The sequence below is a fragment of the Gopherus flavomarginatus genome, chromosome 3 (assembly GCF_025201925.1).
Source record: "Gopherus flavomarginatus isolate rGopFla2 chromosome 3, rGopFla2.mat.asm, whole genome shotgun sequence".
Lineage (NCBI taxonomy): Eukaryota > Metazoa > Chordata > Testudines > Testudinidae > Gopherus > Gopherus flavomarginatus.
In genome coordinates this window covers 53,884,356-53,902,625 of record NC_066619.1, presented here as the reverse complement: position 1 = coordinate 53,902,625, position 18,270 = coordinate 53,884,356, and the positions used below count along the sequence as shown (strand labels likewise).

Sequence of the window (18,270 nt, the reverse complement as noted above, 5' to 3'; positions counted from 1 at the left end):
CACCTGGTTTAATGAAAAACTGTTTCCAATCTCTTTTTTATCATTATAGTTCTGAAGTTTTAAACCTACATAATAATTCCCCCATGTTTTTTTAACAAAACTCAAACTATTTTATTCATAATTATGAACAGCCTTTAGTCTCTATGGCTTTTCTCTGAACAAGGAAATGGTAAGATTTAGCATAGATGGCTGGTTTTAATTTAGGTTAATTGTTTGTATTGCATCTAGAAATTCATGTCTCAGGCAATGTAATTTTATAAAGCCTGAAAGGAAGAAAGAAGAAAGTTGAAATGCTGCTTGCTCACAAACAACTTTGTCTGTAACTAATCAAATAAATAATGAGAATTCAGTACATATTCAGCTCAGTCTATTGCAAATATTACCATGCTCTTATGAGACCATCTGGTCTAACATTGCCCTTGACACAAGGCTCTCAACTATTGAGTGAACATTTCCAAGATGAGCATCTTTATTATGGCTAGATTCCGATACCCTTACTCAAGCAGCTCCTTACTCTATGAGTAGTCTCATTGACTTCAGTAATATTACTTATGAAGTTATAATGGCCAGATCATAGGTAGCTGGACCAATAATGTCTCCTGGGTCGGGGACAAAAGCAGGAATCAAAGCTCTCCCGCCGGGTTGGCATGGCCGGTGTGGTGTGGCCAGAGTATTACCAGACGTTCAAGTAAACACCACACTAGACTCATGCCAAATCCTCAACCTGCGGACTTATTCTCACAATCTCTTCACACCCTTGAAAGGGGCTTGGGTTAAATGTGCCGAAAACCCCCTAGTAATCAGGCAAACGGGATTTCATTCCTTTATACGTGGACTTATTCCTGGACTGGGGGTAGCGGAACTGGAAAGGGCAGTGGTAAACATTTCTGCAGAACTTGAAAAAGCAGCTAATGCCTCCTTGGATGCTTTCCAAAAGTTACAATGAGAAATCAATGACATAGCAGAAGTAACACTGCAAAATAGGTGTGTGCTAGATGCCATGAATGCTGAAGTGGGGGGGGGGCCTGTGCTCGCATCGGGGAAAGATGCTGTTTTTATATTAATCACGCTGGTTTAATTGAGGAGGATTTGCAGGCCATCAAGGATGCAGCTGTTGTTTTCCACACTGTATCTCTTGATCATACCCTTAATTTTGAGGACCTCCTCCCAGACCTTGGGTCATGGTTTACTGGCCTTTTCCGTAAAACTGTCAAATGGATTATTTTCTTTCTTTTCTTTCTATGTGTCATTTGGGTAATGTTGCAATGTGCAAAATGTTTGTGTAGTGCTGTTATTAAGGGCTCTACTGTCCGTAGGAGAACACAATATCTCTCCCTCCAGCTTAATCGCAAATTGCATAAAGGGCCTGACAATTTGGATTATCAGGCCCGAAGCTGGGACTGTGACAGTCAGCAGCGACCCCCTAACAGCTAGTAGCCTTATAAAAGTTGGCAACCATTAGGGGAAATTGGACACCTCACAGACACAGTAGCCTGAACTTTTGAACTGTCTTCCCTTATCGGTCTTGAGGCAGTTGAAGCTGGTCCTAAGCCGGTTTTTGCTGAGTAGATTGCAGAAGTGTAGAGTTTGCTAACCACCAATCAAATGCTAACACGACCGAAGCCTGTGTGTGAGTGTGTATAAATGATTCTTGGTTTTTGTATGGAGTAGAGTTTTTTCGTACCAAGGTACAGAATTCTCCTTTCTTCTGCAGAATAAACCAACCTTTTCCTTATCCCTGTCTGGCTGTCATTGGCTCTCAGCTAGGCGGACCCGACATTTCGGTAACACTTTTGTGAAAAGGTAAAGAGCCCACCATCTCGCTAAATTTCTACGGACATGTTGGTAAGGGTATGACAAATTACCATTCCAAGGTGTAGCAGGCTCACCTTCTATATCTTCTTGCATCTGGTTTCCTCCATAGATGGGACTATTGCATGGCAGTATATAATACCGATGCCATATATCCATACTCAGGTCCTAGAGTAGATTTTTCTGTTATATTTTTCTGAGCCTGGACATTTCCATTCCATTGAAAACTTTAGCCCATACAAAAGTAGAAGGATATCAGGCTAGATAATCATAATGATATCTTCTGGGCTTGAAATCTATTAAAACTATAATGGAAACTATTTTGCAACCCATATCTACAGTGGGTGCTACCAGCTGCCCACTATCATTTGTCCATAAGCAAAAAAATAGCATTAATGCATTGTTTAGGTTGAGAAAACAAGCCCTCGGAAGTTAGGAAATTCCATAAACCATGGTGCTTCTCCATGGTTAATCTAGCCACACTCAAATCCTATACTTCTTATGAAATATGTTTAAAACATAGGGCCAGATCCTCAGCTGACTTTGATGGAGCTGCGCTGATTTACACTAACTGAAGAGCTGGCCTAGAAACAATACTATGTTAATGTTTATATTTTACAAGAAAAAACAGGAATATCTATGAAACAAGGGGCTGTTAATGTTACCTGAATATCTTGGGAGGGTGGGGGTGGCAATAGGGTATTGTGGCTTTCACTTGTTCAGATTTAACCTATTTCAAATAACGAGTAAGATGTGACTGCTGTTTGGTGACTTATACGTGGTCTCAGTCAAGTTCTTAAAGAAAAAATATCCTCACCACAAAAGAACATTACCAGGATTGGCACTAGCTGGTACTCTTCTTGGTAATCTCAGCACAGAGACTGTCACTAGGTGGATGCCTCCTGAGTACTTCCTAATGGCCCACAGCCCCCTGCTTCAGTTTCAACCTTCAAGGAGCTTTCTCCATGATTCACAGTCCCTTTTGTCCATTCACACCCCTTCTCAGGTTCTGATTTATTAAATTAACAAATATTTAAAATAAAGTTCTCCAGTCTTTCCTCAAATCCACCTCATTACATTCCTCTTAGGTCACTCCCATGCTTTTCCTGCCTGTAGTCTCACTCCGCAAATCCCAGGTGCCTCTGCTGGAGCCTACTCTAACCCATCAACCTCAATAATCCACTCTGTTCTCCCTGAGAACCCTCTGAGAACTCTCACTCTGCAGTTTCCTGCTGCTCTTTACAGGAGAATCAGATGATCCTTGCTCAGGTGTGCCGCATTAGAAATCAGGGTTGGCTGCCCATAGGCCTCTAGCCCATAAAGTGCGAAGCCACCCCGTTACAGAGACCAAGGATTGAGGTCCACAGAGACTGAGCTACTAACTCACTCCTAGCAGTGGTCTCTCCAGATTAGGATGACGGCCCATTGACCTTGCGGCTATTATCTTCAAAGTGGCTAGCTGGAGACTTTAGGTTGGATTTTTCACAAGCGTTCAGTGTTGGCCTAAATCTGTTCCCACTGAAGTCAATAGTAAAACTCCCACTGATGTGAATGGAAGCAGAGTTAAACCAACAATGAGCAGTCATGAAAATTCCCCCATTAATATGCTATCCTCAATCAAGCACCTTTCATGAGCACTTGCTTTTTTTAAATTTCACAAAAACTGCACTACTGCCATGTGTACTTCATTTTTGCCATTCAACGATGTATGCATTTAACGCACATTACTGATGCTTATTTAAAGCAATAACAATAATACTGTCTCTTATCACCAGGAAGTGACTATAATATTATGAACAGTTAATATAACAGGTAAAAGTTGGCATAGTTTCAATAGTTCTCATCTGGGTGCCTTTTTGGACCTGACCCTGCATCTACCGAAGTTCATGATAAAACTCCCATTGACTGCAGTGGGTGCAGGATCAGAGTCTTTATCCATCTAGATATTTAGAACAGAATGAGAATTTCAGACAATAACTGAAATATAAAATAAACCAACCAAACCTTACAATCTATCATGTAATTATTATTCCTTTATTTAAATATTTGAAGACACATACAGTTCAGCTGGTTCAATGCTCCACGGACTTCGACAGAGCTATACTAATTTATACCAGATGAGGAACATAAGAATGGCCCTACTGGGTCAGACCAAATGTCCATCTAGCCCAGTATCCTGTCTTCCGACAGTGACCAGTGCCAGGTGCCCCAGAGGGAATGAACAGAACAGGCAATCATCATGTGATCCATGCCCTGTCACCTATTCCCAGCTTCTGGAAAACAGAGGATAGGGACACCATTCCTACCCATCCTGGCTAATAGCTATTGATGGACCTATCCTCCATGAATTTATCGAGTTCTTTTTTGAACTCTGTTATGGTCTTGGTCTTCACAACATCCTCTGGCAAGGAGTTCCACAGGTTGACTGTGCGTGATGTGAAGAAATACTTCCTTTTATTTGTTTTAAACCTGCTGCCTATTAATTTCATTTGGTGACCTCTAGTTCTTGTGTTATGAGAATAGTAAACAACATTTCCATACCTACTTTCTCTACACCAGTCAAGATTTTATAGACCTCAATCATATCTCCCCTTAGCCGTTTCTTTTCCAAGCTCAAAAGTCCCAGTCTTATTAATTTCTCCTCATACAGAAGCCATTCCATACCCCTAGTCATTTTTGTTGCCCTTTTCTGAACCTTTTCCAATTCCAATGTATCTTTTTTGAGATGGAGCGACCACATCTGCACAGTGTATTCAAGAAGTGGGCGTGCCATGGATTTGTAGAGAGGCAACATGATAGTTTCTGTCCTATTATCTATCCTTTCTTAATTATTCCCAGCATTCTGTTCGCTTTTTTGACTGCAGCTGCACATTGAGTGGATGTCCATAAAGCGTATAGTTTGGAATTGATAACTCTGGTAATGTGTCAAGATGGAACAGTAGAAACCTCATTGAATGAAACTCTACTCACAGGGAAACAAAGTGAAAGTCTCATACTGTTTCAGTGAATTGAAACATGACAGCCACATGTATGGTTACTTTGGACTTCTGCATATAGGGTAAAATTCACAGCACAAAGGCTGAGTATAAGTCTATATGGAGGTGGAGAGAGCAGGGAGAAAATCTATCTTTAAATATATCTTAAAAGTTTATATTGTGTCAATTAGTATAGTGTCTAAGCATGGAGGTATCTAATATTTAAAATATGCCCCAATCCCATAAGAGAAGTGCAGGGTAGTTAACTACGCTAACTATAGCTGAAGTAAGGGCATGCGGGGATCGCAACACGATGTGGGAATCTGTGGCCCTTAGACCCTAACATCTCACACCTCTCCCCCAAATCCATGCTGTTTTGATCTTCATAGAGCTGGCACAGAATCTAAGTTTGCTATAGACAGAGGTTCAAAGTCTCTCGGCTTTCATGCTTCATCAATTTCTATCCCCCACACAATGGACCCACAACACTTCTTCTGAACTAGGAGTCCTTCCACAGACAAATTTCACATGAATTGATGTCATATTGTGGAATCAAAGACAGCTCTACTAAACATGCTGCACATGTCTCACCGGAACTATGTTCTACTGTGAAAGCCTTTTATTTCCAAAATTCAACATTAAGCTTGGATTGGCATTTAATATCTACCCTAATTCTGGAGTTACAGATAGGTAAGCACCTTAGTTGTATACTTTAGGAGCCATAATATAGTTAGTATGTAAAATATATGCATCTTTAGTTCTATGCAGTACATCCAAATGTTACAAACATTTCTTGAAGTATCTTTCTTTTTTTAACATTCTAAAAATGTGAGGACATGTTCCAATAGCAGTTCTGCATTAAGGACTACTGTCACTAACTATAGAAGCTCCAAACCTGAATACCCATTTGTGAACCACCACCTCCACAGTCTCCTTTAATTAAGGCCTGCTATACCACAAACTATAGGTTCATTTCATCCAACCATTCTTTTTCATATGCAAAATGACTAGGATGTCTTTTATACAAAAAGCAACAAAGAGTCCTGTGGCACCTTATAGACTAACAGATGTATTGGAGTATAAGCTTTCGTCGGCTTTTTACAGATCCAGGCTAACACAGCTACCCCTCTGATACTTTTATACAAAAGTTCTTATTTTACTGTCTTGCCATGTTAGATTCTCCAATTATTTTAGCTTTCAAAGTGCAACATAAACATGGGGCTATCTTACCTTCCAGGTGATCCACGTAGCAATATACATCATAAGTTTCATTGGGAAGACGGAACCCATATGTTCTAACTCCTTCCTTTCCCATTTTATCTCCATAGCAGCCAACTCTGGGTTGCCTGATTGGATATCTGGAATACAGTAAATTCATATTTATTGTTACAGTATGTTAACATTTTATTGCATTTTAAGTATGAACAGATCAAGCCAATTAATTGTGGGAAATGCTATCAAAAGTCATTTGAACAACTCACCTAACAGTTTGGTCAGACAACCAACCAGCATCACATTGCTCCAATCCATCTTCATATGCAGCTTTTAGCTGATCAGGGTTTGCTATGACAGCACCATTATTCAGACAAGCCTGCTGAGCATGCTGAAAATTCAGGGTATACCTACTGGTTGCGGCACGATAGTGAAACACAACACCTACAAAGACAACAAACTCATGGTAGTGACACAAGTTGCATCACATTTGCTATATTCATTATACAGTAATATTATCCTGATAAAACAATAATAAAAAAAAGAATAAGGTGACTCCCTCTTTGTACAATAATAACAACATGCTATTACAGGATATTCAGTAGTAAGTATGATCATGTCTCCCTCTAGTGACGGCCACTAATGACTAGATAACAGCCTACTACTGCTCAGAGTTGGATAAATTCTTTTAGCTCAAGTGGTAAAAACCTGTGATTTTGGTGAAGAAGGTCCCTGCTTTGATCTCAACATGATGTCTATCTCTGCAGCCCAAATTAGTTACAAATATAGTAATACTATTTATAAACATCTGAAGATTGGTCACTTTTTATATTCTATACAATTATATTTTCTTTTATGTACTAAAAATATTACAAGCTACATAAAGCTTCCTTGTATTTGCAGATTCCTGATTATGGCAAGTGGCAGAATTTAGAAAACAAAAATTAAAAACTTCAGAGCATTTGAAAAAGTTTAGTTGTAGTTAGGGGCCAATTCTGTTCTCAATATAGGTGCAGATCCCACTGACAGCAGCAGCAGCTGCACATGCATATCTAAGAGTAGAACTAATGGCTAAATTGCCCGGTTCTGTTCATTGCCTCAGAAGCATCTGGCACCAGTCACTGTCAGAAGAGAGGATAATAGGCTAGAGGGACCATTGGTCTAACCCAGTATGGCCATTCTTATGTTCTTACGACTGAAAAAGTGTACTAACATTGAATGGGTAGAAATCTTTAGTTTTATTTTTACTCTTCAAGATCATTCTTTCCCTATTGCCATGCCTTTAAAGTTAAACAACAATGGACACTGCATGATGATCTTTGAAAATACTATATAGTAGAACCTCACTAATCATGCAGTATCAATTACATATTACTAAGAGCTATGAACTAGCAAATAAATCTCTGTGTTTAATAAAAAAGCAAGGTAAATATATTACACAATGTGCTTGTTCTTCTATTTTGAAATTTTAATTTTATTGTAATAATTAATTATGTGCTCATTAATGTACTCTAATATATTATGAAAAAATGATGGAGCCTTCGTAATATGAGATTTCACTACACTTATTTGCCATTAAAACTTTGCTGAGAAGCAGGAAAAGACCATTATTTTCTGTATGAACTCGAAAGTGGACAAATTAGTAAAGTGCAGATTAAAGTAGGTCTACAATTTTTAGAAATGATTTTGCCCATGAGGCCAAATTCAGATCTGGTGTAATTTCAGTGGCTTCTGTGGAATTAATTGTCATAATCAGAGGTCTGAATGTGAACCTTAGATGGTATACATTCATAGATTTTAAGGCCAGAAGGGCCATTGTGATCATCTTGTCTGACCTGCACATCGCAGGCCACAGAAGCTCACCCACCCACTCCTGTAATAGACCTATAACCTCTGGCTGAGTTACTGAAGTCCTCAGATCATGGTTTAAAGACTTCAAGTTACAGATAATCCACAATTTACTCTAGTTTAAACCAGCAACTGGCCCATGCCCCATGCTGCAGAGGAAGGCGAAAAGCCCCCAGGGTCTCTGCCAATCTGATCTGGGGAAAATCCCTTCCCGACCCCAAATATGGCAGTCAGTTAGACCTTGAGCATGTGGGCAAGACCCACCAGGCAGATAAGTGGGAAAGAATTATCTGTAGTAACTCAGACCCCTCTCCATTTTGTGTCCTACCTCTAGCTGTTGAGGATTTTAAATTTGGGCAGTCACCAATGGGCCACATGCCATTGTAGGCAGTCCCACCACACCATTCCCTCCATAAAGTTATCAGTCTTAAAGCCAGTTAGATTTTTTGCCCCCCACTGCTCCCTTTGGAAGGATATTTCAGGATTTCACTTCTCTGATGGTTAGAAACCTTCATCAAAGTTTAAGCATAAACTTGTTGATGGCCAGTTTATATCTATTTGTTCTTGTGGCAGCATTGGCACTTAAATAACTCCTCTCCCTTCCTGGCATTTATCCCTCTGATGTCTTTATAGAGAGCAATCATATCTCACCTCAGCCTTCATCTGATTAGGCTAAACAAGTCAAGCTCCCTGAGTCTCCTCTCATAAAGCAGGTTTTCCAGTTTTCTGATCATCCTACTAGCCCTTCTCTGCCCCGTCCCAGTTTGAATTAATCTTTCTTAAACATGGGAGACCAGAACTGTACACAATATTCCAGAAGTGGTCTTACCAGTGCTTTGTACAATGGTACTAACCCATCCTATCTGTACTGGAAATACTTTGCCTGATGCAACCTAGGATTGCATTAGCCTTTTTCATGACCATATCACATTGGCTGATCATAGGATGACTCTGAACCACCAATACACCTTGGTCTTTCTCCTCCTCTCTCACTTTCAACTGATAAATCCCCAGTTTATAGCAAAAATGCTTGTTGTTAGTCCCTAAGTGCATGCCTTTGCACTTTGCATTATTAAATTTCATCCCATTTCTTTTACTCTAGTTTTCAAAGTCATCCAGATCTTTTTGCATGATACTCTGGTCCTCCTCCATAATGGCAATCCTAGCTTTGTGTCATCCTCAAATTTTATTAGCACATTCCCACTTTTTGTACCAAGGGCATTAATGACAATGTAAAAAAAGATTGGTCCCAAGACCAATCCCCAAAGAACTCCACTAGTGACTTCGCACCAGCCTGGCAGTTCACCTTTCAATATGACCCGTTATTGTCTGCTTGTTAATCAGTTCCTTGTTCACCTTTCAGTTCTCATATTTATCCCCATCCTCTCCAATTTAACTAATAATTTCTCATGTGCAACTATATCAAATGCATTACTGAAATCCAGATTGATTAGATCTACTGCATTTCCTTTGTCTAAAAAATGAGTTATCTTTTCAAAGAAAGGAATCAGGTTGCTCTATGTGATATAGCATGGCCAGAGGGCAGCAGGAGAGTGATCCTATTGGGATCCAGGACCTCCTCCTAGCCTAAGGGAGGATCCACTGGGCCTGGAAACCAAGAGATTCCAGGGGACAATTAATGAAATAACAGGGATGGGAGTGCAGTTAAAGGGTCAAACAAAGGGACCCTGACGGGGACACCGAGCAGAGGCAGCAGGAGACTGATAGATGGGAGATATGTAAGCCCCGGGATGATGAAAGCCTTATTCCCTGTAGAGGGAAGAGAGGTTGCTATAGATTAATTAGAGCACCTGAAGCGAATTAGAGCACCTGAAGCCAGTCACCTGATAAAAAAATCCTGCTTCAATCAGACAGAGGAAGGAGTTGAAGCAGAGTGGTTTGGTGTTAGAGCAGAGAGCAGTCTGGAGAAGTGCAGTGGTGGGCCAGAAGACCAAGACCCTAGCTAGGTAAAGGAAAACCTGGCTTGTGCAGAGCAGAGGGACTCCACAGAGACTAGGGGTTGGGAGAAACTTGGCCCAAGAGGAGAGAGGGCAGGAAGCTGAAGGGCCAGAGAGGAAAGTGACTAGTCTTGGATAAAGATTATCTGGGCTCCCTTATTTGGTCCCATTTAAGAGTTTGAGTTTGACTTTCACCTCAGATGTGATAATTTCTACTTCCATATCCTCATTTCTATTAACCACCTTGCCATTAGCCCTAAGAGCCTCATTAGCTTTATTAAAAATGGAGGCAACGTATTCATTTAGGTATTGGGCCATGCCTAGATTACCTTTAAACTCCTCCTCATCCTCAGGGTTTAGAGGTCTCACTTCTTTCATTGTTTTCTTTTAATTTATATGACTATAGAACCATTTACTATTGTTTTTAACTTCCTTTGCAAGGTTAACACTGCTTGGCTTTTGGCACTTCCTCACTTTTCCCCTATACTTTCTGACCTCCAAGAGGTAGCTTTCCATGCTAATCCTTCTCATCTGCCATTCCTTGTAGACTTTCTGCCTTCTCATAATAACCTGAGCTTGTTCATCCAATTTGGTCTGCAAACATTCCCTATGATTTTTTCCCCCTTGCTTTGGATGCAGGCTTCAGCTAGCTTTGCAGCTTTGATGTGAAGCAATTCCTAGCCTCCTCCCACATTCAGAATCTTGAGTTCTTCAGGTCAGTCCATTTCCTTAACTAATTCCCTTTATTTTTTTTAAAGTTTCCTCTTTTGAAATCAAGGACCTTAGCTGCAGACTTGTTTTTGTTTATCCTTCCATTCACTTTAAACTGAATTAGCTCATTTCTCTACCCTTGTCATGTTTTACTAAGGAAGTTTTCCAGTTGAAATAAAAAATATTGTGTAAAACACCCTAATCCTTTTTACATCAATTAATTCAATGGCCCAGACAGAGAACAGGATCAGAATCTGGTCTCCATTGCAGCAATGTACATGCATCATGGAAACAATGGAAATACTCCAAATTTCTTCAGGTCTGGCCAAGCTGTGTTTGACACAGGACCCAAGTGGGACAAGACCCTGACACAACTCCCATGCTGGGACGGAGCTAAGATGGCACAGCACAGTGCCAGTTATGCTAGCTTTATGTCCCCTAGGAATTGCCCTAACCTGGAGAACTTACTGCTGTACAATTAGGGCAGGTTTACAGGCCATTTGTGCTGCCTGAGCTCTACAAATGTATGTGGGGCTTTAGCTTTGTGGATGAGCTCTGTGTATAGTCTCTAAGCACAGTTCCAACATGCCCATGCCCAGAGTGGCATGTAGAGGAATACTGCACAGCTCTGCCTTGAGATACCCACACAGGCATAGGACAATGTGACAGGGTGCTATTAGCAGCTATAAATGGAGCCCTTTGGAAGCAAGCATCCTGGTAACCTAGAATACCCAGGACACTGGGTTACTCCTGGGGGAATTCTGCACCACCGCACATACGCAGGATTTATGTCCCCTGCAGATTTCTTTGCTTCCCCACAGAAAAATTAATTTCTGACAGGGACACAAAGGGAAGCCACAAGAGCAGTCATGCAATCCATTCCAGCAGTATGTTTCAGGTTTCCAGGGAAGCCAGCAGAGAGGTAAATTACAGGGCAGGGGGCAGGACTGGGAAGACTGGTGGCTTCTACCCTCAACTGCTAGTCCCAGATTGGCTGGGGAGCATGGGACTTCCTCTTCCCCTGTATGGCATCTGCCGGGTCAGACCCACCCTCAACTGCAGGAAGCTCTGCAAACTCTTCCCCCGTCCCTCCCACTTCCTGTGCCCATCACTTCTCAGCTGCAGGGGGCGGGATCCCTGTACAGGGAGCTGCTTCCCCATCCTCCCAACCCCTGTGCATCTAGACCACCTCATACCCAGACCCTCCTGTGGAGCCTCACCCCCCTCCCAAGACTCAGAAACACCCTCCCTCTAATGAGCCCACTCCCCCTCACCTGGACTACCCCAACGAGCCACCCACACCTGCATTCCCACCCCACCCCACCCCACCAAGCCCCAACCAGCTGCACCTGGATCTCTACCCCACTAAGCCCCACTCCCCCAGCATCTGGACCCTCCCCAAAGCTCCCCACCCATACCCAGTCCCCCCTGCCAAGCTCTATCTCCCCCACACCCAACCACTGAGCTACAACCATCTTCACCTGGACCCCCCTGCTGAGTCCCATTACTGTTGCACTCAGAACCCCCAAACAAGCCTCTGTGCACCAGATCACTTCCTGTACCCAGATCCCTGCTGAGCTGCCCATGCCCAGATTGCCCCACACAGAACCCTCTCAACCCACACCTAGATCCTCCCACACTAAGACCCTCTCCACTTGTATTCTGCCTTGCTGAGTCTGCCTGCTCATACCTGGTGCACTTGGCATGTAGGGGTAGGGCCCTGAGGTGTTTCTGGGGTAGACCCAGTCCTTGCACTGTTGGATGCAGCCTCACTGCTGAGTCCATGTCCCAGTTGGGAGCTGCACAGTGATCTTCCACCTCTGTGCAGCCAGTGGCCTGTGCTCCCCAATACCACTATGGAGCCTCCACATTTTTTGACAAATAAAATTTGCAGAATTTTAAAATATTATGTGCAGAATTTTCATTTTTTGGCAGAGAATGCCCTCAGGAGTACTGGGTGTAGTTAAAGCAGGAGGGACTTTGATTTAGAAGGGTAGAAGGGATCATTTGCACCTGTAGGGAGCCTGACGAGCTACTGAGGTAATTAGCTCACCAGCTGGATAGCTCTGTGAAGAAAGCAAGCAGTATAAAAGGCTGAGCCGGGAAACCCACTTCGCCTGATTTCTGCTATGTTGTAATTTACCTGGAGCACACACAGTAATAAAGATACTGGGTAGACGTACCCTGGTGTATTATGCATGCTGCTTAATTCACAAAAAGGGATTACCAGACAGGAGTCTAAGGGGACCCTGTTCACAGGCAACAACAAATTGGTTCTGGTATTTAAAGGAGAAATGCAACCCAACACCCAAGCTTCTAGGGTTTTAAAAAACATACTGCATATATTATAAGTTATTTTTAAAAACTATCTTCATGCAGTAATATAGATTGATGCTAAGGGGCCAGAGGTGTATGCTGATTTACACTAGCTGAGGATCTGGCCCAATGGGTTCTATTCTTAGTATGCACTAATGGTCCAGTTGTTTAACAGTATATGTTACTTGATATTGAGTTTATATAGCTCAGTCTGAAAACACGTACAGTGAGAATTATATGAAACTGTTTGGCTGGCTGGTTTTTAATCTTCACAAAAATGTCATTTTGACACTGATTTGGATTCATGCCTCACAACAGTCTGCACTGCTGATAGATGGCTGACCTGATCTAAAACAGTTTCACTTCTGTAGATGAACTCTGCCATTCAGTGCAAAAAGAAAAAGGCATGGTAAGGCAGCAAATACATGGGGAGATGATGACAGCACTTCATTTTCATTTTTCAAATTTCATTTTGCAATAAGTCCATGAGTGCATTCCCAATGACTGACCATCTCGCCCCCATGTCTGGAGTAATAGCTTTTTTTTTTTTCTTCAATTGGTACATGTTGCTAATCACTGTAATATCTAAATAAGGCAGTATTTAAGAGTTAATATTGGGTGCCAATTTAAAGTAACTCTCTCAATGTTCAGAGTAAGCCTTTGGTCATTTGTAAGACTTGGACAGGAACTTAGAAAATGCTTTGTTCTTTTCACTCTGATCCAGAAGGTAAACTTCACCTATTCTTAGAGTCTAAGACTCTTGCTTTTCAAGTGAGGAGCCAATGGACATAAAGGAGCCTACAGATGAATAGAGAGGAGAACATCAGTATGTATAAGACGGTATAATGGCTGCAACAATTAGAAGACCCCCTGGGGCTAAGGAGATTAAATCACAGAACTTCCATTATTTCAGTTGGACAGGGAGAGAGAAGGCAAAATCCATTGTCCAAGATTTAGCACTTTTAAAAATTTGTAAAGGATTTTTCCCTGAGTCTTTTTGTTTTAAGAAAGAAAAGGCAACAACAAAGTTGTCCTAGGAGCAAATAAAGTAACTGGAAAACAGACTAGAACAGTGCAGTGTTGTCACTGAACATCTGGTAAACACAGTAAGTATAATTACAGGAAGAAGCAGCAGTGTCTGTAGGCGAGAGCACTTAAGGAAAGTATTCTGCTGTATCCAAAATTTAAAAGAACTTATTTTCAGCTGAGCACAAGAGTGACTTTTAATCAATTACCTATTTGTTATATTTATGGAGAAAAAATTAAGGAAGGATTTAATTCCTAAGGGAGCAAAGAGTCCCTTGGCACCTTATAGACTAACAGACGTCTTGGAGCATGAGCTTTCGTGGGTATATACCCACTTCGTCAGATGCATGTAGTGGAAATCTCCAGGGGCAGGTATATATATGCAAGCAAGAAGCAGGCTAGAGATAACGAGGCTAGTTCAATCATGGAGGATGAGGCCCTATTCTAGCAGTTGAGGTGTGAAAACCAAGGGAGGAGAAACTGGTTTTGTAGTTGGCAAGCCATTCACAGTCTTTGTTTAATCCTGAGCTGATGGTGTCAAATTTGCAGAAGAAGTGAAGCTCAGCAGTTTCTCTTTGGAGTCTGGTCCTGAAGTTTTTTTGCTGCAGAATGGCCACCTTATGGTCTGCTATGGTGTGGCCAGGGAGGTTGAAGTGTTCTCCTACAGGTTTTTGTATATTGCCATTCCTAATATCGGATTTCCGTCCATTTATCCTTTTCCATAGAGACTGTCCAGTCTGGCCAATGTACATAGCAGAGGGGCATTGCTGGCATATGGTGGTGTATATTACATTGGTGGACGTGCAGGTGAACGAACCGGTGATGGTGTGGCTGATATGGTTAGGTTCTGTGATGGTGTTGCTGGTGTAGATATGTGGGCAGAGTTGGCATCGAGGTTTGTTGCATGGATTGGTTCCTGAGTTAGAGTTACTATGGTGCGGTGTGCAGTTACTGGTGAGAATATGCTTCAGGTTGTCTGTGGGCGAGGACTGGCCTGCCACCCAAGGCCTGTGAAAGTGTGGGATCATTGTCCAGGATGGGTTGTAGATCCCTGATGATGCATTGGAGGGGTTTTAGCTGGGGACTGTATGTGATGGCCAGTGGAGTCCTGTTGGTTTCTTTCTTGGGTTTGTCTTGCAGTAGGAGGCTTTTGGGTACAGGTCTGGCTCTGTTGATCTGTCCATGTGGAGTTTTTCTTCTTGTGCTGCTGTTCCCGCACGAGGAAATAAGGAAACAGATCAACAAAGCCAGATATGTACCCAGAAGCCTCCTACTGCAAGGAATGGCAATATACAAAAACTTGTAGGAGAACACTTCAACCTCCCTGGCCACACCATAGCAGATCTTAAGGTGGCCATACTGCAGCAAAAAAACTTCAGGACCAGACTCCAAAGAGAAACTGCTGAGCTTCACTTCTTCTGCAAATTTGACACCATCAGCTCAGGATTAAACAAAGACTGTGAATGGCTTGCCAACTACAAAACCAGTTTCTCCTCCCTTGGTTTTCACACCTCAAATGCTAGAAGAGGGCCTCATGCTCCGTGATTGAACTAACCTCATTATCTCTAGCCTGCTTCTTGCTTGCATATATATACCTGCCCCTGGAGATTTCCACTACATGCATCCGACGAAGTGGGTATACACCCACGAAAGCTCATGCTCCAAAACGTCTGTTAGTCTATAAGGTGCCACACGACTCTTGGCTGCTTTTACAGATCCAGACTAACACAGCAACCCCTCTGATACTATTCTTAAGGGAGTAATTCAATTAGAAGAAAACAGATCTGTTGTTTCACACCCCTGGGCTGCAACACTGCTTGGCTATTTGCCAATGTATTATGCTGCACAATCCCTTGGTATTACTAAGAAGGGCTCCAATAATGCAGCTGTCACATTACTGTGGCCTACAAATCAAAGCAGACTTTCAGTGCTGGGCTCATGCCTTTGGAACCTGTGCCCTCCAATAGTCTGTCACAGCTGCATTAGGCAAGCTTCACGGAACACTGAAGGATTTCATTGGTCAAATGTTTGATTTAACTTTTTAATAATAGGAACTGATAGGAGTGAGTGTGTGTGTGTGAGGGGGGAGTTGTTAAAAACAGGGGCAGTTATTATGTTGACTTGTATCAACGTTAGGTGCTCAAACTATAGAGGACTGGGGGAAAGATTTGCAAAGCTGGCATTGTGGGGAAGCAAACAAAGAGCTCAACTGTCTGGTAAGCACAGTCCTGATTAGGAAGCAGTGTGCAGACATACCTCTAAATATCCCTCATTTTTGTTCTATAGTTACTATGTGCCACACAAATTTGGTGAAACCCCTCATTTTTATTGCTGAAAATCATATATACCAGAAAAAAAGAATAACAAAATAGAAGTTATAGAAAGAGTCGATTATGTGACTGTAGGGAATACCACAGCATTTTAAGTTTCTCAAATGAATATTTCATTTGTGTTCTTCGTTTTAGGTTTTGGTCACAAACGACATCCTACACATGGGTCTTCACAGCTTGAGAGGGCTGGATACAGAGTTGCATGGCCCAAGCACGAATATGTTTGGCACTGATTACCGGTATGCAAGGGCAGTAGATCAACGGCTACACTCTTGTGCACCCAGCCTCCTCCTCCTTCCTCAATGCCCAACTTTGGGATGGCCAGCATCTGTCTGCATAGGCAGGGACAGCTCCAGGCCCCAGCAAGCCAAGCACATGCTTGGGGCGGCAAGCCGTCGGGGGCACTCTGCTGGTGCCGTGAGGGCGGCAGGCAGGCTGCCCTCCGCAGCTTGCCTGTGGAGGGTCCGCTGGTCCCACGGTTTCGGCGGACCTCCCGCAGGCACACCTGCAGGAGGTCTGCCGAAGCTGCAGGACCAGCGGACCGTCCGCAGGCAAGCTGCGGAAGGCAGCCTGCCTGCCCTGTTTGGGGCGGCAAAATTCTTAGAGCCGCCCCTGTGCATAGGGACTATGCAGAGGGAACTGTGGGATCTTCTTTCATCCTATCCACTTTGCTCATCTGCACGGGGATGTGGACCTGAATTCTTACGGTGAGTTCTTTGGCCATTCTTCCAGAGGCTTTGACATGCTGAAGCAGTTCCAGTCAACTGGAGAGCTACACAGCACCCAAGGACTTCTCTCAAGTAGGGGAATAATCAGGGTGTAAAGCCCCTCCTGTATGAATAGGGGGTATGGTAGGGTAGGGCCAGGGTGCACAGTGCTCCAGTTTTTGGCTTATGTAACTTAAAGCAGTCTTCGGGCTGTACTCCAGAAGCCATTTTGCCAATCTCAAATCAGAAGCATAGAACCATGGCTCAAAGCCATCCTTCCCTCTCCTGTCCTGAGCTGCGCTAAGCACAAACCTTTAGTCTTTACAACCAACTAATTACTTCCCTCCTTTCAGAGGAGTTCTCCCTTGTTCCTTTTTACTCCTGGCAGGCGTACTGGGGACAGAGTCAGAGACTCACTTTGAAAGTTCAACCCAGAGACTGCGAGCAGCAGTGGAGAGATGGAGCAGCCTGTTCAGTTAGAAAGAGAGTCTGTGAAGTTAACTTCCAGAAATGATCATGACATAAGATAGGCAGTTTTAAAAGATTAACTTAAACAGTCTTTCTACAAATGCTGTATTTAAGGGCTAATCAATGAGAGCTCAGATTTCGGAGAGAACAAATCAATTAGATTGCCAACACAAAATCTCCAAGGGCTGAAAGCACAATTAAGTGGCATTATTTGCACATTAAGAGTTGCTCCCATTTATTATCATCATAATGCCTGCACCAAAAGAGGGTTTGCATAAAAATGAAAATGTGAATTACAATCTCTCACTTCTTTACATTTACTCTACATCTTTAACAGCCGCTTCTCCCCACATCTAGCTCAGGATTTGAAACATACATTTTTCCATACTTACTTTCTCTGTTTTTACCTAATACCTAAAAAGTCTGCCAGGCTTGCAGCTGAAACAAATAAAAACAAATAGAACAAGATCCATGGAAACAGCCCCTCCCCCATGCCAGCCAGTGAGACAAGGACAAGAAGAGAGAGGCATTCACTGGTGAGATATAGACAAGAGCAAGAAATCTGCAAGGATTCCACTTGCCACCCTGAACCCCCTAAATCTGCAGGAGTCCCCAGGCGGGTTATGAAAAAAACAGCTGAACTTTTTTTGCAGAGATTTTTCATTTTCTTTCCTTTATATTTGGCCGTACTGTTATATTTTAATGCCTAATACCATGGTAGGATACAAGAGGGGCCATTTAATAACACGTCCTACCATATTCTGAGGAGCATAATAATAAATATTTTGCACTTAACATAGCATTTTTATGCACAGATCTCAGAAAGATGGATTATTGTCCACATTTTTTACAAATAGTAAACTGTTACCCTCTGGGACCCTCCCCCACTTGTGGGGTCTTACAGCTT

The 18,270-nt window shown here is 42.5% G+C and overlaps 1 protein-coding gene across 3 annotated transcripts in view; it reads right to left on the bottom strand.

Moving 5' to 3' along the window:
• Positions 1–18,270, bottom strand: part of VCAN (versican) — a 137,655-nt gene that overhangs the window by 93,895 nt on the left and 25,490 nt on the right. For all 3 annotated transcript variants that reach the window (XM_050944808.1, XM_050944810.1, XM_050944809.1), the window contains exons 4-5: positions 6,269–6,443; positions 6,018–6,145 (exon numbers count right to left, since the gene is read on the bottom strand). In XM_050944808.1, coding sequence (XP_050800765.1) covers positions 6,018–6,145; positions 6,269–6,443 — 303 coding nt within the window. The remainder of the gene's footprint in view (positions 1–6,017; positions 6,146–6,268; positions 6,444–18,270) is intronic.